Raw genomic sequence first — 26040 nt, forward strand, 5'->3', positions numbered from 1 at the left:
ACACGGGAAGGAAGACCTCCTCCTGCATCGCTTTAAATCCTCCCCACTCTTATCCCCATGGTTGCAAGTGTTTTCAGTTTGCCTTGCTGAAACCCTATCAGCTTGGTTGCAGAAAACATGGGAGGATATAACACAGGAAAGTCATTGCTAGAGGAAAAAGTAAGTTCAGGGGCATCCGGGTGGCTCAGTCAGTTGAGCGTTCGACTCCTGATTTCAGCTCAGGTCGCAGGTTGCAGGATCGAGCCCCTCGTCAGGCTCTGTGCTCGAGGGGGGGCGTCAGCTTCAGATTTTCTCTCTCCCTCTGCCCCTCCCCCTGCTCGCTCTCCCCCTCTCTCAAATAAATAATGCTTTAAAAAAAAAAAAAAAAAGTGGGGCGCCTGGGTGGCTCAGTGGATTAAGCCGCTGCCTTCGGCTCAGGTCATGATCTCAGTGTCCTGGGATCGAGCCCCGCATCGGGCTCTTTGCTCAGCGGGAGCCTGCTTCTCTCTCTCTCTCTCTGCCTGACTCTCCGCCGACTTGTGATCTCTCTGTCAAATAAATAAATAAAATCTTTAAAAAAAATTAAAAAATTTAAAAAAAAAAGTAAGTTCAAGGGCGCCTGACTGGCTCAGTCAGTAGAGCATGTGACTTTTGATTTTAGGGTTGTGAGTTCAAGCCCCTTGTTGGGGGTAGAATTTACTTGAATAAAAGGAAAAGTAAGTTGACCACTGGTCTCTCTGGGATAATTTAGCCGCGGCCTCATACCCCTATAAGGGCTGGGAGTGAAGGCCGGGTACAGAGGCAGAGCCGCGGCAGGGCGCGCATTTGATTGCAGTGGTGTCCTGCGTGTCATTCTCTGAGCCCAGCTTCTTGGGAATACTTGCTTCCTAAGGGCCCTTTTGAATCAGGCTCTGAATTGGCTAAATATCTAGCTGTTACTTCCATGCCTCTTAAAGCAAGAAGGGACGCGGGACAGGGTGGGGAAGCTTCTGGAGACCTGGGCCGTTTCCAGTTTTGCTTGCTGAGGAAGACTTAGAACAGCATGGACGAAAGGGAGCTAGAGATTCAGGGGTAGGAAGGACCTCACCGAGCTTCTGGTTCTGGCCAGTGCCCCCACCCCGGGGACACCAGAACCCATTCCAGTTCTTCATCTGCTTGCGCGCTGCCGATGGCAGAATTGAGAGATCCCTGCTCTAAAAAGTTTAGAGGCTTCTGTATGGCTTATCAGGTGTCATCTTCTTGTTTGTGAAATGTCTATTGTGTAGGTCAGTGATAATCCTAGAGGGGATTTTAGAAAACCCAATAGAACAGATACCTACGAAATAGCAAGGGAGGAAACTACCTTTAATTGATTTTCCTTTTTCCCTTACTAAGCTTTTCAGTGGTCCGTTAAATAGTCCTTGCCAGATTACTAGGAATTCTTAACCTGAGGTCCATGACAGTTATGAGGGTGTGTGGGTCCCTTAGAATTGTATGCGGAGTTTTTTTGTGTGTTTGCATTTTTGGGCGGAAGGAAATCAGCAGCTCATAATATATTCTCCCAAGGTAATATGGCCCCAAAGCGCTTAAGACTCCATCTTTATATTTCTTGTTGCATCCTGATGACACAATATCTGGGCAGGTAAAGGAGGAACACACAAACAAAAAGACTCAAACTTGAAATGTCCAGAAAACAGCTGTCGTGGTTCTGAGATGCGCTGCCTCGCCCCTCGTGCAGCGAAGGACTAGGCGCTGGACTGGGTCTTGTTGGCAAGGAACCTTCAGTGCTTAGCCTCTTGGAGGATCACGTCGGCTACAGCAAATCCTGTCTCCAGAGCCGGCCCACATGCAGACCTGAGAGAGGAGGGGCCGTTCTGGCTCCAGTGCAGACTGTGGACAGGCCTGCCTCACAGCAGAAACTCCTTCATTTGCGCGCACAGTCCTGTTTCCTTCTCTCCCTCCCCTAGCTTTTGATCCCAAGGCTAATCCCGAGTCAGACACTTGAAACTTCAGAGTCTGCTTCCCAGAGGGCCCAGCATGCTCCAGAGTTCAGCAAACTCACTGTAGGGCAGGACTGACTTTATCAAAGAATCTAGATCAGAAACGAGCTTTCGAGTCAAGAGATGTAAGATCGCCGTCCTCGCTGAACGCAGTACAGCTGTGGTGTCTGATCCTTGTCAGACAATCCAGAACCCCTGCTCGGCAGCCACATCCCTCGGTCTTGACCCCAGCTGTTCCTGTGTGGAAGTCGTCTGGCCCTGGAAGTGGCTGTCACTGCCCGTGATTGGGGTGACAGGATTTCTCGCGTCATATTGGTCTTGATTGTGCCGGTAGCCGAGCCGCACTGGATCCCACTGGGTGCAGTTGACAAAGCCAGACGTTTGCTTAGAGGGCACAGCTTGTAAGATGCCATTTTCCCATTAGTGACTATATCAAGGGTCCCAGTGTGATGAAAGTCCTCCATGCAGAGAAGGTGACTTTATGATTCTAATATGGACAAAGGAAATTTCGGGACCCTGCCTTGGGAAAACTATCACAAAATAGCCATTATAGCACCATTTCACTTAAATGATTCCTGAGATCCGGCCATTCACGAATCTAGAACCATTCCTGGTTTCTGTGTGTTCCGAACCACTGAGCCAGCCACTACCGTAGCGATTTATGGGATAGGCAGGAAACCTGGTGCCAAAAGAAACGTCTTGGCTTTCACCCTGGAGATGGCCCTTTTGATGTATCTGTATCCATTACTGAAGTGGATCTTGAGGGCACCAGGGGACACGCATCAGGCTCCCCTCGGCCAGCTGGGCTCCTTCTGTGGCCTGTGCAGTTGGAGGGAAATGGAGGGAAAACGAGAGGCCGAGGGGCAGCCCTGAGCCCTCGACTGCAGTCCTGCCGCTCTCGCTGCCGGGAGGCCCCTCCAGACCTGGCGGTTCTAGCATCCCATCCCGTGGCCCGGGCCCTGCAAATGGAATGGTCGCCACCTCCAGGCTGTCACGCTGCCACATGCCCAGTGGAGGAAACTGGGGCCCTCCCAGTTGAGGGGCCCCGCTCCCCCGTGCTGGGGATGCAGAAAAAGCCCCATTCGGTGAGGAGCCTCTGTAGCCACCAGCGAGCAGAGCCCGATAGCCATGGTCACCAACGGAGAGCGCTCTGCGACCCCAAGCCAGGCAGGTGTGTGGGATCAACAGGGCTGTGTCTGCTGCCGGCCCCCCGTAAGCATCTTAGAGCCTGGGGAGACCAAAGCCATTGCTTTTCGAGTGATTCGGGTCTGTCCATGCACACGATGACACTTAGACTATGAGCCAGGGCCCCTCGGGCATCCAGAGATCCAGGGCTAAGCCCCGCACCAGAGATGCGTGCCCCCGGGACAGAAGTTAGGTTTCCTGTCCTCCAGTCTGACCGCACGGGTTACGTGAGGAGAAGCAACAGCGGCTTGTGTGTGATCCCAGTGAGCTCGCAGGGGACTCGTTTGGAGTGCCAAGCCGCTCTGCGGAGAGCACCGGTAAGGAGATTCAGGGCTCTGCAGAAACCTGGCAGTGGTCAGTCAGCATGGACCGTCCGGTTCAGCACATCTGTGAGGGGAAATGGGTGTCACCTGGACGGTGCGAGTGATCAAAAGGACCCCGACAAGAGCTGCAGGAAGAGAAGCTTTCCCCTAAGAAGAGCGGGGAGGCAGAAGGACATTCAGATGAGCTACCTGGTAACTGATAGTGTTTCACCTTCCTTTGGCGAAAGCCCTGCTCTGTGCGTAAGACGGGAAGTACCTTGTGAAAGAAGCAGTGGCAGTGACTGAGTGGGGACTCCGGCAGACCTGGGTCTGGATGCTGGTGTGAGTGCTGAGGGGATCAGCTGGATCGGGATTCAGTTTCAGGTCAATTTCGTTTGAATTTGAAGTTGACCTTCATTCAGAAGATTGCAGCCTTAAGGAAGATGTGTGAGAATTCTGAGGGGGATGACGACGAGTATTGAGGAAGAGCATCAGGCAGGGGAGAGAGAGACAGATCCATGTGAAGAAGATCCTGACATTTCCTTGGCCGACTGTCAGAGCTCAGCCTCAGGCAGGGAGACAACCGCCACCCCCTTCCACCTTGGCGCAGCAGACGATGGGCCCTTCGTGAGAATGAGCTTCTTGAAGGTCACGGAAGGATGAAGAGAAAATGCCTACAAAAGCCAAACTAGAACACTCACCACAAGAATAAGAAAGCTTTGATGCCCCTGATTGTAAAACAACAACAACAAAAACCCACACAAACAAACACCTACAGTGAATGATTCCAGAGAATCCTGTGCTGAGGAAAACGGTGATGAAATCACACAAGCCGCCTAATCTGACCAGGAGAGCGAGGACTGTTCTCAGCCATATGCTTCTAATAGCGTCATTTATAGCAGCCAAGAAGAAGTCAAAACAAAAAAAAAGCACAAAACAAAAAAGTCCAAAAAATGGTGGAATTTAGTTTTTTTCCTTTTTTTTTTTTTCTTTTTTTTGGAGGGAGGGACAGAGGGAAAGAAAAAGAATCTCAGGCAGACTCCACTGACTGTGGAGCCTGACACAGGCTTGATCTCATGGCCCCAAGATCCATGACCCCAGCCAGAATCAAGAGTCAGACGTGAACCGACTGAGCCACCGGGTGCCCCTGTGGTTTTCTTCTCTGTGCCACGGAACTGTGTGTGATTGGCCGAGGTGAACCTAAAACAGTTGCATCGTTCATGGCAAAACAGGACATCCCGTGGCATGCTTTATGTGTGCAGAGAAGCGAAAGAAAAGGAATAACCCCCATCCATTATGTAGAAAACCAATTGAAATGATTGTGCTGACTTATTTCCCCTAGTGGACTTGTCTATAAAAGTTGAAGCCTAGATTTCCAACTAGATATTTACACAACATGAACATTTTTTTACATGTATCAAGGTGAGAAAATATCTCGGTACATGTAGATTTCTTCTCTGTAGTGTAGTTTACCTACTTTGAGAGGGGGAATACTAAATATTTACTTCCTTTTAGAAAAATATCACTTATGTCTGTGTTTTCGTAGTTGAGTTTTAGTGTAATTAAATTGGGTTGAAATTAAAATGGATATATAGCTCATCCTTTACCCCTACTTCTTGTATTTTATTATATATATATATTTTTTTAACATTTTACTTATTTATTTGTGAGAGAGTGCATGCACAAGCACGGGGAGTGGCAGGTAGAGGGAGAAGCAGACCCCCTACTGCCCAGGGAGCCCGACTGGGGACTTGGTCCCAGGACTCTGGGATCATGACCTGAGCTGAAGGCTGAAGGCAGATGGCAAATGCTTAACCGACTGGGCCACCCAGGTGTCCCATCCTCTTGTATTTTAAATGATTTCCACTTTCTTCCACATTTTAGAGAAGTATCTGATTTAAAATATGAAAGTAGGACATTTAAATGTATGTTATTTCATGTAAGGAGAGTTTGTATAGAAGATTTAATATTTAAATTTTAGATACTTGAGATACTAGAAGGTTTACTTCTAGTCCTTAGTTTCTCTGCTCTTTCAGAGCCTCTTAAAATACTCTTTCCAGATTAAAAAAGAAATTGGTAGTTGTATTGGGTACTATATAAGTAAAAAGGCACTTCTCATTTTCTGCCCCTTTGGTCTACTAAGAGATAGGTGATAATGTGTCTTTTGAGAAAGCCATCATTTACCCAGAAGACAAAACTTTTTTGAGGCCCCCTAGGACAATGTAGAATTGTTTTAGGGAGTCTAACCTGTACACCAGGCACTTTTCCACACCTAATTTCAGGATTTCGTGCAATCTTTTGTTTTCCCTAAATTGAAAAACCATCCTGAGACATTTTGAAGTGCCTTTTTGAGCTGGGTTGCATGGCCCCAAGTGGTTACCTAGGATTCAGACCTTTGCTTAAGGCCAGTTTTAGAAATTGGTGAATTCAGACTAATCCAGAAATTCAGTAAACAGAAGGATTGTTTTTAAACTACCTGGGAATGTCATCACTTCCTGCTAAATTGTCCAGAAATGATACATCATACTCTTTCCAGAAAGATGGGGTCAGAATAGAATTCTAAAATATCTCTCAAACCGCATATATTCACATCTCGATTTATATTTAAATCGGAATCTAAGCAAAGCATTGAAAATAACCACTTAAGGTCCTAGTTGTTTTCTCCCATGTATGACAATTGTATGTACTCAGGTAAAGACAATAAAACCAACTGGGCTGTAAATTCAGAATAGAACTGAGGAATATAATTTTACACTGTGAATCTGTGTGCTACTTACTAACAGTACATTGTATGAAACTTGGAAACAAAACCACACATACATGTGACTTACCCACATATGCATGTGAAAGTAGGAAGCACGGCCACGCAGATGAGAGCCTTAGCCAGAGACTGGGCCTCAGAAGTGCAATAAAGCTTCATTAATTTGGGCTTTATAATCAACTAAAACTAAGAACCTTCCGGAGGAGAGTTGATAGTAAAAATGAGATTATGAACGCTGTGTATTCAGGGTATATTATGCAGTGATTATGCTATTTACAAAACATGCAAGTCTGCAAACGGTCTCATGCCAGTGCCTATGTAGATGTCTTGATTTTCTGAATTTTAGGTTTCGTATAAATAGGTTATTCATTGATTTACAAATAAATACAGTAAATGTTTGATTAAGAATTGTTTCAAAAATATGATTATTGGCTCTTACAAATAATTGTTCATAATAATGAGTTTTGTTTAAAAAGAAATGGTGTTTGAATATGGTGTTAAATGGTGTTAAATCTACTTGGGTCATCAGAGGTACGTGTCTGAATGTGCTTTTGTTTTTGGAGCAGCCGTGCCCGCCCTCGGTGGCAGTCCACATATTAAGGGACAGCTTGACACAGTTGGGGGCCTCCAAGGCATCAGACAGACTCCGGTTGAGAGGCGCATGTGACCGTGTCGTAGGGCCTGAGGCGCTGTTCTCCCTGCGGGTCGTGTGTGTTACCCCGGGGCGGGTTGGCATCGGTGGGCTCTCAGCTCGGGATTGTGGACGGTCTGGAAGGGTTGGAGGGGGAAGGGAGGCGAGGCGGGCTAGCCACCCTCCTACTCATCGGCCTGAAAACCCCTGTTGTCACGGCCTGTAATTTCTCTGCATTAACTAGGAAACGAAATTCCATGAGGCCAGGAACCTCTTCTTGACTGTGACACACACGGATGGTTGTTGAGGAAGAATTTATTGAGCAAATCAAAGCACTGGGCCCTGAGTCTTGTAGGTGGCTTTAAGGCAGGAGCCTGTGGCAGACGAGGGTTAGCTGTTGGCATCATTTAGTTCCCTTTCATTTTTAATAAGGGTTTTAAAGACCCTGATTAGTGTGCGTAGGCGCCTGCTGGCTCAGGAAGGTAACTGCAGGTTGTCACGGCCTCGGATTGTGAAGTTTGTAGTCGTACTAGCTGGTTGTTCGGATTCTGAACTGCGGTGATTTAGTCTTTACAAAAAGGTTTCTTCGGCTTAAAAAAATTCCCAGCTGTCTAAAAATTTGTGGCCGTGTTGTGTATCCTCTAGCCAGCTTTCAGTTTGTATGGTAGGGAATTTTCGGCATTTACAAATACTGCTGTGAAAAGATAAATATAGGAAAGCAGCAGTGCATGAGGTGCTCAGAGTGTTGAATATGTTGTTATAAATGGACTGCTAACAGGAATTAATAAAAAGCAACAGAAAAAAATTTTTTAAAGGGATCTTGAACTGCAGTCTGTAACGAAGGGCTCGTTGAGGCGGAAGAGATTTTGGTGACCAGCTGGCCGTCGGTCTGGTTGGTGAGGTCCCTCCCGCTCAGGCACAGGAGGACACTGGTGAGAGCCAGAGGCCTGTAGGCTTGTGAACATGCGGCGTGTGCACCCACCAGGCCACAGCGATGTCATCACTGAAGGACTCAACCACACTCCATTCGCTGTGCCCAGTTTGAAAGAAAACAAACCAGTGCATTACTCGGTAGCGCCCAGCTCCTCTGGAGAGAGCGGGCTGCAGAGCCGGCCTGGGTAAGCTGGCAGGACGAGGACATCATTACGGGGGGCTGCTCTCCGCACGTGCACAGACCTCAGAACTTCTGCAGTGTGTCTTCAGTGGCAAGAGAACGAGCAGTAGCATGAAGCCCGCGTCACGTGCGATGTGGCTTCGTAGGCATCTGTTCCGTCCGGAGAGAAATCCCAAATACAGGAGCTGCTGCTCTTGGATGTCTGTTCCTCTCTGACGTTGGAACTGCTCCTGAATTCCAGCTCACGTTCAGGCTTGAACCCACCGTTGTCAGCCAAGAGAAATGGACGCCACCTGAGCCCAGTGTGCCTGTTTGGGTTCTGGAAGGTGAATAGCCAGTGACCGAGGACAGCGACCTGCTAAGCAAGCCTGAGCTCACGGGCATCGTGCCTGCACCTGCTGTTCCTTAAATGGAAGGCACCTGTGGTGTCCATGCCATTCACATCCTCACCATGCCCGACAGGAACACGGGACAGGGGACCGGGATTGCAGAGTCCAGAGACGGAAACGTGAGGCCAAACGAGAAGCAGAGAGTGGGACGGTCGGGAACCCCCTTGGTCCCACTCCGTCCCTGTGGAAGGTGGGATTCTTCAATGTAGTATCAATACTGAGGACGGAGGAGCTCTTAGGTGCAGGAAAAGGTATTTCAAGAATTAGATTGCTGAGGAGGAAGCGGTTGAGCCCCTCGAGAGGCTAGTGAAGGTGAAAATGCCGCGGGGCTGAAGAATGGCCCTGCCCAGGGTGTCCCCACCCTTGCCCTGGTACCAGGCTACGTTACAGAGCAAGAAAGGGTCTTTGCGGAAGGGATGTAAGTTAAGGATCTGGGAATGGGGCGGTGATCCTGGATGATCCGATGAGCTGTAAATGCAGCCGCGGGTCTCCCTGCAGGAGGGGTGAGGGAGGCTGGTGCCCGCAGGACAGTGGGAAGGTGCGTAGGTGGAGCAGAGAGATGTGGAAGGCGCCGGTCCTAAAGGTGGGGTCCTGTGGCCAGAGGCCAAAGCCTGTGGACAGCTGCCGGTGGCTGGAAGGGGCAGGGGGCGCCTGTCGGGGCAGAGCACAGCTTGCCGACACCTTGACCTCAGGTCGGTGGAGCTGTTCGGACTTCCTGCCTCCGGAATGGATGATTTAAACCACCAAGTCTGGGCGCCTGGGTGGCTCAGTGGGTTAAGCCGCTGCCTTCGGCTCGGGTCATGATCTCAGAGTCCTGGGATCGAGTCCCGCATCAGGTTCTCTGCTCGGCAGAGAGCCTGCTTCCCTCTCTCTCTCTCTGCCTGCCTCTCCATCTACTTGTGATTTCTCTCTGTCAAATTAAAAAAAAAAAAAAAAAAAATCTAAACCACCAAGTCTGGGGCCACGTGTCACGGCAGCCACGAGAAGCTAGCCCAGACCCCGGTGTTACATCGCATGACGTCAGCGCACGGAGGGGCCGGGGGGCTTCTCTCTCCCTCCGCGGAGGCCCCTCTTCTGCGGGAGCAGCCCGGCCGCGAACAGACCAGCGGCCAAACAGAGGACGCTCCACGGTCGCCGTAGGTGAAGGACCCCAGCTTGCAGCGGGTCGGTTTGGTGACGGATACAGACAGACAGATGGCGTCTAGATGGTATTGTCCCACGTACTGACAACCCGAAGTGCGCACTAGTATCCGGTAACAGCTAGGACTTGGGGTTTGCATCCTGAAGCGTTTGCTGGAGAAAGAGAAGGACTTGACAGATCGCACTCTAAGTAGTAAGTTTTTTCAGTGCGAAACCGATGAAGGGTTCAGTCGTGTCCTTTGAGACGCATGAGGATGCAGAGTGTAAGAGGAAGGGGGTCACGCTCCCGCGATGGCGCAGGTGACCAGGTGAACCGTTCTGCTCCCCGGCGGAGACGAGACCCGCGGAGGCTGGAGCAGGACACCTTTGCACGGACGCCTCGAGGTGTCAGGTCATGTTTAGAGGAGGAGCGTGCCGTCTTGTTTCATTTGCCTGTGATTTGGAGGGAGAGCTGCTGGGGAGCTCCCAGAACCCTTCTCTAGGAAGGCGTCCGCCTGTGGCTTCTGGTAAAGCCAGTGAGAGGACGGCATCTCCCAAGCTTGGTGCGTCAGCATCCCCTCCGGTGGTTTTTACACATGCAGATTCCTAGGCCCGTCATCGGATTCTGACGTGTTGGGCAAGGGGTATATGGCTAAGAAACACGAAGCTTGTCAAAGTCCAAACAAGTGAAGTGCTTATTTTTTAGGATTGTTCGAAGAGACAGAAAGAACATTCTGAAATAGAAATAGCCTTCTATAGACCACTCGCGAGTTCTCTCCTTCACACAACCTCTGTGGAGCTGGGAATAGAAACGTCCGTGTCTCTGCTGTTAAAATGAAGCCGCGTGTGCGTCCTTCATTTATTCCAAACCGAAGTAATCGATTGACAAGGTTTGAATGTCTGCGTAGAGGCGATTTTCTCACACTAGGGGATTTTACTTGTAATTTAAGACTTCACATTCTGTAGGGGCGCGTGAGTGGCTCCGTCGGTTAAGCATCTGAATCTTGATTTCAACTCAGGGCATGATCTTGGGGTCGTGGGGCGAACCCTAGGTTGCCCGGCTCCCCACTCAGCAGGGAGTCTGCTTCTCCCCCTCTCCCTCTGCTCCCCCAGCTCGCGCGCTCTCTCTCTCTGTGTCAAAATACATAGGTCTTAAAAGGAAAAAGAAAAAAACCTCCCATTATGTGTTAGTGTGAAGAAGGAAAAAAGCCTTTCGCTTCGATTGCACGTAAGCTGTGTAAAGGGTACGTGGGGGTGGGGCCTGTTGTTACAGCGTTCCACGTATTTGTGTCTGTGCTTGAAATACTCCGTTGTAAAAATTTTGTTGTAAGTTTAATGAAGGGGAAAAAACACATGTCCTGGGGCTGCTGAGTCTTTACATAGTCGTGCGAGTGGGAAGTACAGGGGCCACAGCCGACTTTCAAGCCGAGGGCCTCCGTTTCCCGGGCTGTCTCACCAGTCTGCTCTTCTGACACCCAGAAGCCGGCTGAGCGTGTCCGCTGTCCCCCAGCAGGAAGGGGAGACGGCGCCCCGCTTTCTGAAGGCTTGACTCAGGTTGGCACTTGGGAGATCTCATCTTAAAGACACTGTGAGCGTGTTCTTAGGATACGGAGGTTTTGGTTCCAGCCCTCAAGCTGTGCTGCGGAAAAGCAGTGGCAGCATCTCCTGATAGAAGCCGACACGAGTTAAGCTTGGTTGTGTAGGAGGAAGCACATCGGATACAACCAGAACGCATCGCAAATCGTGATGTTTGTTCCATGTAGGGGCTGTGTCACCATGGCCAAATGATGTTCTAAGCAAGAATCCTAATTGTGCCGGGCAGGAGTTTAGCCCAGTCAGGTGGCCTTTCTCTATACATCCGGGCTCTGAGATTTCAGAAGATTTTAAGAAATCTTTGTCTTTGTTCTAATATCCTCACATCCTAAGAACTCCAGCGTCTCGGTGAGCGCTGCCAGTTCCCGGCAACCTCCGGGCAGGGGCCCCTGTCTGCCAACCTAGTTTGTGGTAGTGGAGGTGGGGGCCCCCCTTTGGAAGGCACGAGAACAGTTAGGGGCCCTCCCAGTTGCTTTAAGTTAGTTTCTGCTACTCACTACCAGGCAGTGTGTATTAGACCAAAGGCCGTTGAGAAAATACCCTGAAAGATAGCTTTTCTATGAAAGCCCTATAAACATCCGCATTTTCCTATGCATTTGAATTCAAGTAAGTTAGGGTCCGACACATTTATCTGAAAAATTTGTGAGGTCCAAGCCTCCTGCTGTGGGGTCTGTGTCTCACCGAGGGCTTCAGAACTGCTCAGAGAAGCCACAGACGGGAGCGTTCATCTTCTCATTTCCCATCATGGCCTTAGAACTCATCCCTCCCCTCTGCCGTGTTACTTCTCCCACCTCGGAAGAACCTGGTGTGGTCTGGAAGGACTTAGAACTGTCACCACTGTGACAGGTTAATAGATAATGGGCAGCACTTCACAAGTGATTCCTGGGCTAAAAGCAGTGGTAGGCTCTGAGGTTTCATTCTGAAATCTTAGCTGAGAGTTGCCGGCAAAGCACCGTATTTTAAAATTACATTTAAAGGAAGATCAGAAGGCATTCTCAAGGCTTAGTGTCTAGTTAAATACCAGCATCTTTTATGTGCTTGCACGTCATTTTTCATTGCTTTCTGCTAGATGTGAAGAATTAGAATGGGCATTCTCTTTTGCAGATGTTCAAGCTAAATTTTTTCTTTTGAAGAAAAAGTCCTGTTTCAACATCCTTCTGACTTTTCTCCCCTCTAAGAGATAGTGTGATGGTATGTGAAAAGCCATTTTTTCCGTAAGGGAAACATTTGGTCAGCATGTGTTTAAGTCAGGCGTGTGTTTTCGGGTCAGAAAATCCCATTGGTTATTTCCCCACTTTGATTTTCTCCAAATTCTGTTTTTAAAAATGCCCATAGAGGATGATAGTGATAATGAGATGATGATTAAAAAGGACCCGGGGCATATTTTCTTTTAAAACCTATAAACCTCACACCCGTGTATCTTCTTGAGAGTGCTTAGCCCGTATATGGTATTATAACTGGAAAGAGAAGTTTCAGTTCCTTTTTTTTTTTTTTTTAAGATTTTATTTATTTGTCAGAGCAAGCATAGGCAGAGGGAGAGGCAGGCTCCCCACTGAGGAGGGAATCCAATGTGGGGGTCAATCCCAGGACCCCAGGATCATGACCTGAACCTAAGGCCACCGCTTAACCAAATGAGCCACCCAGGCATCCCAAGAAGTTTCAGTTTCTAATGCAAAGGTTAAACGTGGATTGGAAGACAGTTTTGACCAAAATTCTATCTTGATTCTTGAAGACTCTTTCCTAAACATCTAATTTAACACAATATTAAAAGCTTTAAACACCGTGACCATGGGGTATTCATTACACTTTTCTGCACTGCTTCTTAACTTGTCTTCCCCATATTCCCCTGAAATCTAAGCTAATCATAACTCGGACCAACTGCCCAAGATGCCCAAGACCCCAGTGATAGGGCATAAAGTCGCTTCTTCAGCCTGATGGCCAGACTTCTGGGCTATTATAGCCTTTTTTGTTGTCAGTCATACAAATTCTCCTTCTGAATGGGCTGTCCATAAAACAGAATCTTGGCCAGGTAACTCATGCGTTTTTAAAATGTTCTCCAAGTGATAGAAACGGTTCGGTAGGGAAGCCAGAAAGTGTTTATACGGTTTCTCTTAGAGAAATAAAATTCTTTATCCTAGATCGGATGTCCAGTTTTCACAAGATGATTGCTGAGAACGTTATAGGCGGCGTCTGTGTTAAAAAGCATTGCTTTCTGTTAACTAGAGATGTGCAAGCAAGCCAGCGCTCCATAGCCTTAATTGCAGAAATGATCCACACTGCTAGTCTGGTACACGACGACGTCATCGACGACGCAAGTTCCCGGCGAGGAAAACACACAGTTAATAAGATCTGGGGTGAAAAGAAGGTACGGTGTTTTGTTTCCTTTTCATCTTCTGACCCGTTCACATGCTCTTTGGATTGCATTAACTCTTCAGATTTGTTTCATTAAAAAGTAAAATACGCTTCCTGGAACGCAGCCTTCCAACTTCCAAAACAGTAGTCACGTCTGGTCTGTGTATATACATTTGATAATAGAGAAAACCACAGAAAAAATAAGCTTCAGGTTTCTGGTTAGTCACACTTCTATATAGAATTCCTTTGGTTATAGGGAAAGGGCTTTTTGTTGTTATCCAAAAAGCATATTTCGCGAGAAACCGTACATTTTACTTTGGGGCTCAGATTACTCAAGTTCAGTTTAATTCTTTAACCATTTATAGACTGCCATGTGCCAGGGTGTCACGGCAAGTAAATGAGTAAAGCTGAACTATGTGTGTGTATCTTAAATATAGATATGTAAAAATATATACACACACATATACTGTGAAAATTACACATTTTTAAACAGAGGCTCTATAATTGATTTCGGTTCATATATGTATATTTTAAAGCATATTTCCACGGTATTTTTTAGCATCTCTTGAAAAGTGTATGTAGAATGGGGACTTTTGCCTAAAGATATATAAGTCACGAGTTCAGACAGGAACGGTGCCGAATGAATGGACACGGAGACGTGCAGACATTTTGTTTGGAGGCCTCGGCCCCCAGCGCACACCTCCGTGGGCCGCCAACCAGCGTGAGTGCGGACTAGGTTTCCCCTGCTCACCTGCCCGCACGTGTATATAGGACCTGGTTCCCTCCTGTTTTCCTATCACCCTTATGAAAAAGATGTGTATCCTAATTGTCACCTTCACATGCTGGTTTTGCTTTGGGGTGCATGACTTTGCTATGTATCGAGTCCTGCAATCTCATTTATAAATCTTTTATTTCACATTTGAAATAAAAGTTTTTGTGTCCTATTGACAGAATTCCATACGTCAGAATGTTGTTGGAAAAAAAAAAAAAAAAGGTGGGGGGGGTGCAGTTTCTTTCTGGAGAGATCACGGGTAACTCTGTGACATGTCCCTGCAGTCAGATGTCTGTTTTCAGGGCCTGTCCTAAAGCCTTATTTAAGAGTACAAATTCGGGTCTTCTCCTTGCCTAATTAGTCGTCCCCACTGTGATCACCTCTGCTGTTGGCGGCCTCTTCCGCCTGAGACTGGTCTGACAGGCCTGCCCCGCCCCTCAGCCTCCTTCCCTTTTCTGCCTCCCAACTGAAAGTACTTGTGTTTCCAGTAAAAATCCATTCATGTGGCGCCCCCTGCAGGTGCCCTCGGTACCTTGCCTGGGTTCCAGCCCGCCCTTCAGTCCCTCACCCACGGCTCCCCAGGGCCCAGTCTGGCGGCCTCACCTCACCTTCGTCTGTGGGAACCTTTTGGCGTCTGGGAGTCGTGGGCCTGAAGAGGAAAGCCATAAAAGCCTAGAGATCCAGAGCCCTAATGATGGGGGGATAGGTGAGGGATCCCTCTCAGTAAACATACTGAACATCGCTAATTTTAGATACTAGAGAAAAGACAAAAAAATTAAAATGTGATGTTGAAAATTCTATGAATTAAAATTTCTATGACATCCAGTATTTGTAATTTGTAATTCTACTGATTATAATAAAACTCAGGGATATCTTTAAAAATTTTTTTTTTTTGGTGTTTTTGTTTTTGATCAGGGATATCTTTAAATAGGCAGACGAGTATATTTGATTACAGTATATAACTCAGTTATGTATAATTTAAAACAAGCTGTAAGTACAGTATGGGCATCTCCTCCCAATCTAAAGATTAGAAAAATACCGATTATCTAGTGTTGACTACAAAAAAGTTTGTCTAGGAACAGGGACAGTGAACTTGGAGCCAGGATGCCTAGGTTTGCTTTTCACCGAGAGAAGCACGCGTTGTGCCCTTTGCTGGGGTGTGCCGAGCACCCGCTGAGATAATTCCCAGCCCTGCGCCCAAGGAGTTGGGTAAATAGGGGCATGGCTGGTTGAAGACAACTGTGAAGACAGCTGCGTGCATGGGGAGCCGCGCACGTAGAGGAGGAGCATCTGCAGGCTGAGGGATCCTGGTGGACTTCCTGGAAGTGTCACCTGAGCTAACTGTGCAGCTGAGTCTGCCCAGTGAAGAAGGGGAAAGGCTTTCTGAGTAGGAGAGAGACAGTCGTGGCTTGAGGAAAGTGTGACTGTTCCAGCGCGGCTGACCCGAGGGCCGCTGGGCCCTGGTGCGGTCAGGGACGAAGCAAGAGGGTGAGATGCCCGTCCGTCTCCGGTCAGTCACTGGCTCTGCTCGGACCTGGAGAGGAAGACCAGGTGATCTCTGGGATCCGACCGAATCCTGGCGATGACCCGAATGTGTAACTGATTATTACACGGACTCCTGCTGAGGACAAGGTTGGGGAAGACTTAGAGCCAAGATGACCCCTGCCTCCCCACCTGAATGTCTCTCCGAGGGGCCAGCTCTGCTGTGGGCTCTGCTGCTCTGATACCTTTCTCTGAAAGCTTTTGTTTTTTCTTCTTCTTCTAGGCTGTACTTGCTGGTGATTTAATTCTTTCTGCAGCATCTATAGCTCTGGCACGGATTGGAAATACAACTGTGATCTCTATTTTAACCCAAGTTATTGAAGATTTGGTGCGTGGTAGGTTAATTCTGACTTTTCTTCTTTTTTATTCAGTCCCAGTCTAATGAGCCAGGCAGTCAAGCCGTATCACAAGTGACCCCTTTCTTTCTTTCTTTGTAGGTGAATTTCTTCAGCTAGGGTCAAAAGAAAACGAGACCGAAAGATTTGCACACTACCTTGAGAAGACCTTCAAGAAGACCGCCAGTCTGATAGCCAACAGTTGTAAAGCAGTATGTACGTTCTGTCTTTGTTCACGTTAAAAAAAAAAAAAAAAAAAAGCCTCCTAGCTCTTTCTCGGGAGCTGTTCTTCATGGGGAGCATTTCCCTGGAGAACCTTCAGATAGTAACCCAAATCCCATGAGGTCATTGAGAAAAGAGTGATGACCCCGAACAGCGGAGAACTGCTGCAGGGCTCGTTTTTGTGGTCCTCTCTCGCTAGGCGGACGTTCGCTTTTCATCTTTCCTCCCCAGAACGGAATCCGAATAAGCCCTCTGCACCTGGTCTCCCCTCCAAACTGTGTGACATTTTGAACAACTTCTCATAAGTAATTTCTTTCCCGATTGTTGTCCCGTATACCATTTCTGACATTTTACCCTTAAAAAGTGGCCAAGTGCCGTGTTCTGTAATAACACTATTTGCCCAGGAGAAAATGCCTATTAGACTGTCCTAGGGTTCTTCGTCCTTTGTGTCCTATTGAGTAGTAGATCCTTTTGGGTCTTTTTGCATGAAATATAAACGGGCCGTTTTCCAGGGCATCCGGGTGGCTCAGTGGATAAAGTGTCCTGCTCTTGATCTCAGCTCCAGCCTCGATCTCAGAGTCCTGAGTTCAAGCCCAGCAAAAAAAGAAAAATAAAAAACCAAAAAACAAGCCATTTTTCTTTGGCTGTAAGTCAAGTATGAACTATAACTTTTTCTCTCTCTTGCTTTCTTTGTCTGGCCTTCCCTCCGCTCTTCTTTTTTTAAAAAGTCCATATTCTCCTGAGTCTGTAGACTACAGCCTGTGGCATTCAGTGCCAGCCCCTAAATGAGAGCCGGTTCTCGCCATAGCATTGCTCCTCGGACGGTATCCCCGCCTAACCAACGCGGCAGCGACGGATACGGGGCAGGCACCAGCCCATCGACATCAAAGCAGCGGCTGAGGGAGCCCTCCAGGGGCAATACTACTGCGGTTAAAGAGGGCTCTTCCTCGGGCCTCTCCGGTGAGAAAGGCTCATTGCAGCTAGAGTCTCCGTTCCAAAAAGTGTCAAGAAACAGATAATAGGGATGGCTGGGTGGCTCAGTTGGTTAAGCCACTGCCTTCGACTCAGGTCATGTTCCCAGGGTCCTGGGATCGAGTCCCGCAATGGGCTCCTTGCTCGGCAGGGCGTCTGCTTCTCTCTCCGCCTCTGCCAGCTGCTCTGCCTGCACTCTCTCTCTGACAAATAAATAAATAAAATCTTAAAAAAAAAAAAAAAAAAAAGAAATGGATAATAGTGAGTCATAAAAAGATGAGGACATTTTCTTTCTAAAAAGATGTAATGGAAACTCTAAGATACGTGAATTACGTAGAACATGCTGGCCATGATTTTAGCCATTTTTGTCTTTATTCAAAGGGCCAACATTTTCTTTTCAAGGAATTGCAAGTGTGGTTTTTTTAAATAGAGAGATGGATGAAAATATGGTAGAAACTAGAACGCTGAATAAAAGAATGAGTGATTTTTAGAAGGGGGTGCCAGAAAGCTGTTACCTTAACCCTTCATTGGCCATCCTACCTCTGATGGTTGAGGGCTCCATGATGTTGGAGCGCCCATCTCGTAAGGCATGCTGGGGCGCTCGGTGAGGCTCATGGATGAGTTCGCAAGCTGGAGACGGCAGCAGCGAGCACTGGCGGGTAGCAGGGCTGCTCAAACTGAACACGCTGAGAGTTGTCGTTCCCACAGAGTGGACATCCCACAGGCACGGGGCCACAGCTCTCCATGAGAACTAGGCAGGTGATCAGACCCCATAGAACACCAAGGAGATGGGCCCGAGGCACCAAGGAGAGCCTGGATTGTGGTCCCTATCCTCTGTTTGGGGAGCCAGAGACGTTCTGTTCACAGCACACAGTTGTTCATAAACCGCACCAGGTGCTTTACAGGTTAGCAAGGCACCAGTAGACGGGATATGAACAGGGCTCAGTCCTTTTTAAAAAATGAAATGCTTTACGCTCTCCACTAGGAGGCGTGCTGACATCATCCCACAATGACCCACTTTTTCTGTGATTTATTCCCAAACCCCGGAACTGTTCGAGTAATAAAGCAAAATCATAGTGTGAGCGTTCTACATGAAAGATTCTGTATTTAAGTGCTTACGGGTAGAATATTCCAGAGGTATTACATATTCAACATGGCTGTTTTATGTACTTCTGGTATTCAAAATGCAAAGACATGGGGCTCCACAAGTTCATGCAAAGCAAACCAGAAGCGCCCAAAAGAGGGACTACAGAGAATTTAAACATCAGAATTATTATGGAAGAACTAATCAGAGTCTAAGATGTTACGGGAGTTGGAAGGAAATTGAGCAGCTTGTAATTTATCCTATTAAAGACACTGCCAGCCCTCCCTGAACCACTCCTTGTATTTTTAATAGAAATAGTGTAAAGTCTGAGAGAGGGCTATCTAGGAATGTTTTAGGACATTGGTATGAAAATAGTAGTGATATTTTTAAATGAGTGTTATTTATTTGTATTCATAGTCACGCAGAATACAGTTGAGCTTCCAATGAGAGCTATGATTTGTTCCCTGGATAATCTAATGGGAATGAGATCTAAGAGGTCGAGTGGCCCATCCAGTGTTAGTCAGACAGTGGCTGAGCTGGGATTCGAACCCAGAACTATGGTACTGTAATCCTACATTCGTTTGTTTTCCTTCCTTCCTTCTTTTTTTTTTTTCATTCTGACTTTCTCCTCTCTCCAGTGCTGCATAAGCCCTGGTTCCTGTTACTTTATTTTCAAAGCCACAGTGCACCACTTAGAGGATTTTCTTTTGTGGCTCGTATTTGCCCAACACAGACTTTTGGTATGATATTCTTACCTAACCTGCAGATAGATCTTATTCCTATTTTGCCTACTGTCATAATACTGTCATGCGAAAGGGGGAAATCTTCTGGTTCGGGGTCCAGTCCCGGTTCTCGTGTTGGATTTAGCGGTCATGAATCTTTAGTCTCTCCGTCTGTCTCCGTCTGGAACATTTCCTTGGATATTTTGAAGAGTGCAGGCGGGTTGTCGTCGAGCCTCTCGAGTTGAATTGGTGTGTGGCTCCGCACGCTGAGAGACAGGTTATGCATTTGGGGCCGGAAAACAGCAGAAGGGATGCCGCCACCTCGGTTTGTTGTGTCCAAGGAGGGGCACGTGTCCTGTTACTGGTGATGTTCACTTTGATGACTTGATTGTGGGGGTGACTGCCTGGTTTCTTCACTTAAAAGTTACTGTTTTTCTGATACAGGAATATATTTTGAGATTATGTAAATCTGCTTCTGAGCCAACTCACCGGTTTTCGCATGTTGATAGTACCATGACGCTCGCGTGCGTTCTCATTCCTTTTACCCCGCGCTTCTCCAGTCTTCGATCTATGGCCTCCTGCAATCTTACTTACTCTATGGATTATAAAGTTTTATTGTTACTTATGTAAATGCTGAAGAATTCCATATTTGGCCAATGGGAGGACCATTGAACCTGGCTCCTCTGTCCCGTTCATCTACCCCCTTCATTCTTGCCGCACTTTCTTCAAGCCTCATCTTGTCCTTTACAGCACTGGGATTTGTAATCCCTCCAAGGAGGCCTGTTCCTTCCGGCGGAGAATGGTATTTAGAAACCAAGGTCCTGCGCTATATGTTTGTGGGTATGCGTCTCTCTCAGTCTTTTTATATCTCATCTATCTCGTGTATGTATTTATTTTATAATTATATAGTTATTTTTAACGTTTGAGCGAGAGGGAGCAGGAGCAGAGGGGAGGGGCCCCGGGAGGAAGCCCCGACCCCGCGCGGAGCAGGAGCGGTGCGCCTTCCGCGGTGCCGGTGCGTGTCGCTGTGTTGCCCCGACGGGCCGCGGGGCTCCCACTTTGTGCGCGTGGCAGGGAGGACCCGGGCTGCGGTGGAGCTGGAATTCGCATCGCTCTCTTCTAAAGGAACGCGAGCCACTTGACGGGCGCTCGAGGGCTTTCCCTACCTCGACGCTCCGTGCCGCTGTGTCGGGGGGTTTTCCCACCCTCCGGAGTGTGTGGGCCCCGCCCCCCGCAGTTTCAGCGGCTCTTTATGTACGAGGAATACTCGCTCTTGACCTGGGGCTTACGCTGCCCGTGTGCCCCACGCCGCCCCCCCCCCCCCACCCCAAGTACTAGCCGGGTTTGACAACAACCTGTTCCGGTACTTCTGCCCTAAGGACGCGCTCCAGCTGTCGGGTCTGCGTGGGCTGCGCGCACGTGTCTATCCCGGGGACGCGCTCGCACGTGTCTGTCCCGGCAGACACGCGCGTCAGAAACACCAGGCGCCTCCCGCAGGCAGTTGGAACCCCGGTCTTTCCAAGACAGGCTCTCGGGAGCCTTCCAGGAGGTGGGGCCGCGGGCCTGCTTCCCCCAGACATGTTGGCCGAGCTCCGCAGTCTTGGACATCACTGGTCCTGGTCGCCCCCGCACCGCCGAAAAGCCACGGGGCACCGTCCTCGGGGGCGGGAACGGGAAGCGCTCGAGTCCCGCCCGCGCCCCTCCGTGCTTCTCGCGTGGACCTTCCCGGCTGCGGAGCCACGGACGCAGGCGGCCCCTCCCCGGGCTGCGGCGTGAGGAGTGGGCTTCCCCCACGCTCCGAGAGTTCAGAGCACAGGCGGCCCTTACCCGGCCACCCCGCAGCAGCGGCCCACGAAGCGCAGCTCTGTTCCTTGTCTGCGTGTGCGCCCGAGGGGGCCGGGCGGCGGGCCGCACCGCCGTGGGCTTGCTCGGGCTCGTCTTCTGGCGTCTGGGCCTCCACGCCGCGTAGGAAAGCGATGACGAGAACATTCCCCGCAGTCAGACCGTTTGGGTTCAGATTCTGATTCCATCGTTTCCAGCCCCGGAATCCCTGGTCCGCGCGCCCTGGGTGTCCAGGCCTCGCTCATGAGCGAGTGACCACGCGGGAAACCTCGGGCTGGGACCTGCCGTGCTGGTGCCCCGGACAACTCGCTGTCGCCAACCATCAGCCACAGCAGCAGTGCTTCTGGGTGGCCGCAAGGCTTAAGAGACTCTGGAGTCTCCGTCCTAGGAGCTCCGTAAATTTAGTCCAGTGAGTTCAGAAGGAGAATGGCTTTCACGTGTCTTACTTCTGAGGAAGAAAGCTGGCTCTTCGGTGCTGTTGTGTGTTGCGGTGACTGCGGGAGCCGGAGTGCGGAGGGCGGAAGGGGCGTCCTCGGGCTCTGAGCTCCGCACCTCCCCGGCCGCCGGGATCTCGTCTGCTCAAGTGCTCAGCCGGGGTGACGGATAGCTCGACTCTCGCCGGAGGTTCTAAATTGCCTCACGCGTGGTCTCCCAGATTATTTAATTTGGTTGGAAAGAGGACCCCCTCCCTGTAGCAGTTTTGAGTTTATTATTCACTCCAGGAAGTGGCCCGCTGACCTCTCCTGGCGCGCACTTTGTTGTCGGGGGACTTGCAGCCAGCGTGACGCGGCCCGGGCTTCCTCGCGTCTCCAGAAACATCCTCAGGGCTGAGCACGTGGTGGGATCCGGCTCGTAGTAGCCACGGGGCACGGACACTGCCAGCTCCTGTTTCTGCGCTCGGAATGAGGAAGAGCAAACTTCTAGTGTTAAAACCAGCTGCCAGGCTCCGTGCAGAGTTTAAAAGTTGTGTGACTCGCATTCCTGGCAGCAGCCCTACCAGCTAAGGGCTTTGGATCCTGCGTTTTATAGAAATGGATGCGAAATACCAAGGAACGCGCGGAGATGGCGGGACCTCTCGGGGGCTCGGGGGCGTGAGTGCGCCCTAGCGGCCTGACTGCCGAGCCCCGCTCCGCCCCCACTTGGGCGCCGCTGACGCCTGAGCTAACTGGGCCCCGAGGGGGGGGGGGGCAGGAACAGAAGTCAGCGGTGACCCGCTACAGGCAGGACACTGACGCCATCTGGCTGTCTCGTGCACTCAGTGTAGACATTTCCCCTCCAGTGGAGTCTATGCTACTCTCAGTTCCCTGCTTTGGGGGTTTACCCGGTCTTTGTTTTCTGGAAATGTGGCGGGGCCTGCTTAACGTGCCTAGCAGAGCAGTGGAAATGCTCCCAAGCCAGTGCCAGCTAGGTTTTTTTTGGGTTTTAAAAAGACTTAGAAGTCCTGTTTCTCCTCCCCTGAAAAGCCCGGAGGGCTTTCAGGCAGTTAGTTACTTCTTGCGTAAGGAACAAGCCGCAGGACCAGTGAAGACACTTTGCTAATGAGAAAACAGTATTTGTCTGAAGCATGAGGTTGGAGGCTGTTACATATCAGGAAGTAACTGCGTTTGAGAAAAGAGTGAAATCACCAAAAATTATTAAAAGAAAGGAACTACAAATGAGGAAATAGATGGCAACATGTGTGTGATTAGAGCAGATGAGATACCTCTTCCTAAAACAACGCCTGATCAATAGATTTTTTAAAATGGAGCCAACCTGTAGGCCAGGTTTGCTGTGTGCTGAAAGCAGCAAGAAAGAGGACTTATCCCGGGAAAGGAGGGGTGGAGAGTAGCTTCCCTAGAATCGAAAAGAACAATCTGCGATGGAGGCTGAAATCCTTCCGCTGAAAGCAGGGGCATTGTGCGCGCGTCTGGTCTCGCTCTGGTGGCGGGATCGCCTGACCCTGCCTGTGACGCGGCCTCATCTGCTCTTTTTCCAGGGAGTGGGTCTCTGCATCCTTGCATGCAGGGGGAGGCTGCCTTGCTTGTTGTCAGCAGCTTATTCCAGAATTCTCTCTCTGCTTCAGGTCTCTGTCCTGGGATGCCCGGACCCAGTGGTGCATGAGATTGCCTATCAATACGGAAAAAATGTGGGCATCGCCTTTCAGGTTGGTCCTCTGCTTTTTAGGAACGTGGCCCGTTGGCACTGTGGGAAGGGCGACAGTGACACCCAGGGTGGCCGTGCTGCTGACATCTCGTGTTCTCATTCACTAGCTCATAGATGATGTGCTGGACTTCACCTCGTGTTCTGACCAAATGGGCAAACCAACGTCAGCGGACCTGAAGCTCGGGTTAGCCACTGGCCCAGTCTTGTTTGCTTGCCAACAGGTACGTTTCCCCAACTCCCTCAGACACGGAGCTTTGTATCTTCCCGGCTCAGCCAATGGGAGGGTTCAGATAAGGAAGATGTGGGAAAGCATTTACCTAAGAGACCTCAGATCTGGAGTCCATCCTGACTTCTGTGACTGAGATGTTGGGACCAGTTATTTTTCTTCTGAGCTTTCTCTGTGCCCTTACCTGTGACCCTGAGGATCAACTGTGATGGTCACAGAGGCACTTCACAGATGAAATGCTGTATGCATTTAAGGCAGCATTATGAGGATTTCCATGTACTTTAGGCACTAACAAGATGAATGGTCTCCACCTTTTGATTATGGGACTGGATTTGGGGTGTACCTCAGAGCCCCTTAAAAAGGCACAGGAACGGCCTCCGAGCATAAGAAATTCTGCAGTTCTAGAAGTTTAATGAGACGTGCTTCACAGAGGCTCGGCCATGGCCTCAAAATGTCAAGAAGTCGGTAGAACACACTGCTAGAACCCCATAGTTCCTTCCTCAGATTGAGGGACTGTCCATTAAGGAAGGAAGTGAAGCTGCCTCGTAGTTTCCTTAGTGTGGATGAGAGCTTAGGAACTTCACGTGCTGCAGGGACTGTGAGGCAGGCAGACGTTTCCAGAGTCTGCTCTGGAGCCCGGCCACATCCCTTGGGGCTGGGCCAAACGTGGTTTGCAGTAAGTGGGACATTGGCTGGCATTTGGACATCTTTTTAATCGATTTTCATCTTTGTAGTGTATTTAAGCCAGTGAAAACTTAGCAAAGAAATAAGATGTTCATCACCATGCCACGAAATTAAAAATTCGCTCTTCGGTCTAAAATTTTAGTAACTTTTAGTCTTTCTGAGATTTTTTGCCTCTGTTCTTTCTCAGAATTTACAAAGATATAAACTATGTCTTCCGTAGAACTCAGTGAGTCCATTATTGAAACCAGTGACCTTGCTTTTGATCAGTTTCTGGTCCAGGAAAGGAGAGATCATCCTTTTTTTTTTTTTTTTTTTTTTTTTTTAATTAATTTGACAGAGGGATAACAAGCGGGCAGAGAGGCAGGCAGAGAGAGGAGGAAGCAGGCTCCCCCGCTGAGCAGAGAGCCTGATGTGGGGCTCGATCCCAGGACCCTGAGATCGTGACCTGAGCTGAAGGCAGAGGCTTTAACCCACTGAGCCACCCAGGTGCCCCAGGAAAGATCATCTTTTATCCACTGTCTAGCAGAGCCATAACCTGGGTAATTCTCCTTGGAGGAAGCTGATGGCTTGGGGGGTCTGGGCCAGGACAGCATATTAGTGGATAGCAGTCAACTGAGGAACGAGGGGTCCAAACACAGATGTTGGATTTTAGAAATATCTGTCCTCACTGCCAGGCTCTGTCCTTGCAGAATTTGGAGGCAGAGATGAGGAAATGGCGTGCTATAGATGGCTCCTTTCTACTATACTTGTCAGCTCAAAAGGAGAATATTAAAACGTGTGTTAAGTTCTAAAAAAAACTTTAGAAAATCCCCTTTATACATTAAAGCTGACCAAGGACATTTTATCTTTTCCCATGAGCCCACATAAAAGCAGAGGATTCACGAGTCGTGTAAATGGAAAGGCATGCCCGAGGCTGGAGAGGGCAGTCACGGCCGCCACCTAGACAGCTACGACCTCTGGTCTGTCTGCCCCCGAGACCCTGGCCAGCAAATGCGAGTGAAGGGTCCTTGAGTGAGGACAGCTTCTCAGGATGACTAAGGAACAGGTCTTTTCTGAAAGAAGCTTGCAGTCTACCAAAAAGCTTTGGGTGTCATACTTTTCGAAATCGTAACAGTTACAAGTGATCGCCGTGAGCCCCCGTGACACTAAGAGCTGAGTCTGTAGGAGTCTGTGAGATGACAGAGCCGGTGTCTGTCCTCCTTGAATTTGCTTTCCTCCACACACAGGAGTAAGGAGTAGTTCTCCCTTAAGATACAGTGGGTCAAAGTCAGGAGGAAAAATGGATCACTCCTACACATTAATTAGTGAGTAATACATAAGAGATTAAAAATGCTGGTTTAAAAAAAAAAAAAAGGCAAGGAAAAGGAACACACAATTGCTTACAGCGTCCCAGACCGCGGTGCTACGAGTGTCTCACTGGGAAATGCGGCATCACGAGGCACCCACTCACCCTCACCAGACGGCGCGTTCCCATCTGCCCATACGGCGGTAGGGGAAGGAGTGAAAAGCTGCGCTCGGCGGCCTCAGAAAAGGGAACACACAGAGAGGCCAAGCAGGAAGTGACTGGGCAGAGCTTTTTTTTTTTTTTTTTAAGATTTTATTTATTTATTTATTTATTAAGATTTTATTTATTTATTTGACAGACAGAGATCACAAGTAGGCAGAGAGGCAGGCAGAGAGAGAGGAGGAAGCAGGCTCTCTGCTGAGCAGAGAGCCCGATGCGGGGCTCGATCCGAGGACCCTGAGACCATGACCTGAGCCGAAGGCAGAGGCTTAACCCACTGAGCCACCCAGGCGCCCCTGCGCAGAGCTTGTTTCTTAAGCAGACTCCCCGTTCTGTCCTGTGGCGATTAGGCCAAAGTGACTCAAAAACGTTTAAGTCGTTTTCAAAGAAAACATCAAGTTTAGGCTCTGTTGTGGATGAAACTGTCAGAAAAGGGGATTCTTGGCCAGAAATGTGTGAAAAGATTTTTACAGGGCCAAACGTGATTTTGAGTAAAACGGGTTCCAAACTAACACCAGACTGTGCAGTGTCTCCATTGTACGAAAGTGCGTTGTTTTCCTGGTTTGCGAAGGATTCTGTGGTACATTCT

General features: G+C 49.0%; 1 protein-coding gene across 3 annotated transcripts in view; it reads left to right on the plus strand.

Annotated features, from left to right (window-relative positions):
* PDSS1 (decaprenyl diphosphate synthase subunit 1) overlaps positions 1-26040 on the plus strand; it is a 54300-nt gene that overhangs the window by 21771 nt on the left and 6489 nt on the right. For 2 of the 3 annotated variants that reach the window (XM_032349684.1, XM_032349682.1), the window contains exons 5-9: positions 13276-13417; positions 15942-16053; positions 16156-16265; positions 22958-23038; positions 23145-23258. In XM_032349684.1, coding sequence (XP_032205575.1) covers positions 13276-13417; positions 15942-16053; positions 16156-16265; positions 22958-23038; positions 23145-23258 — 559 coding nt within the window. Of the gene's footprint in view, positions 1-13190; positions 13418-15941; positions 16054-16155; positions 16266-22957; positions 23039-23144; positions 23259-26040 lie in introns of all 3 variants that reach the window. The other variant, XM_032349683.1, reaches the window with a different exon arrangement.

Source organism: Mustela erminea, chromosome 6 (genome assembly GCF_009829155.1).
Source record: "Mustela erminea isolate mMusErm1 chromosome 6, mMusErm1.Pri, whole genome shotgun sequence".
NCBI lineage: Eukaryota > Metazoa > Chordata > Mammalia > Carnivora > Mustelidae > Mustela > Mustela erminea.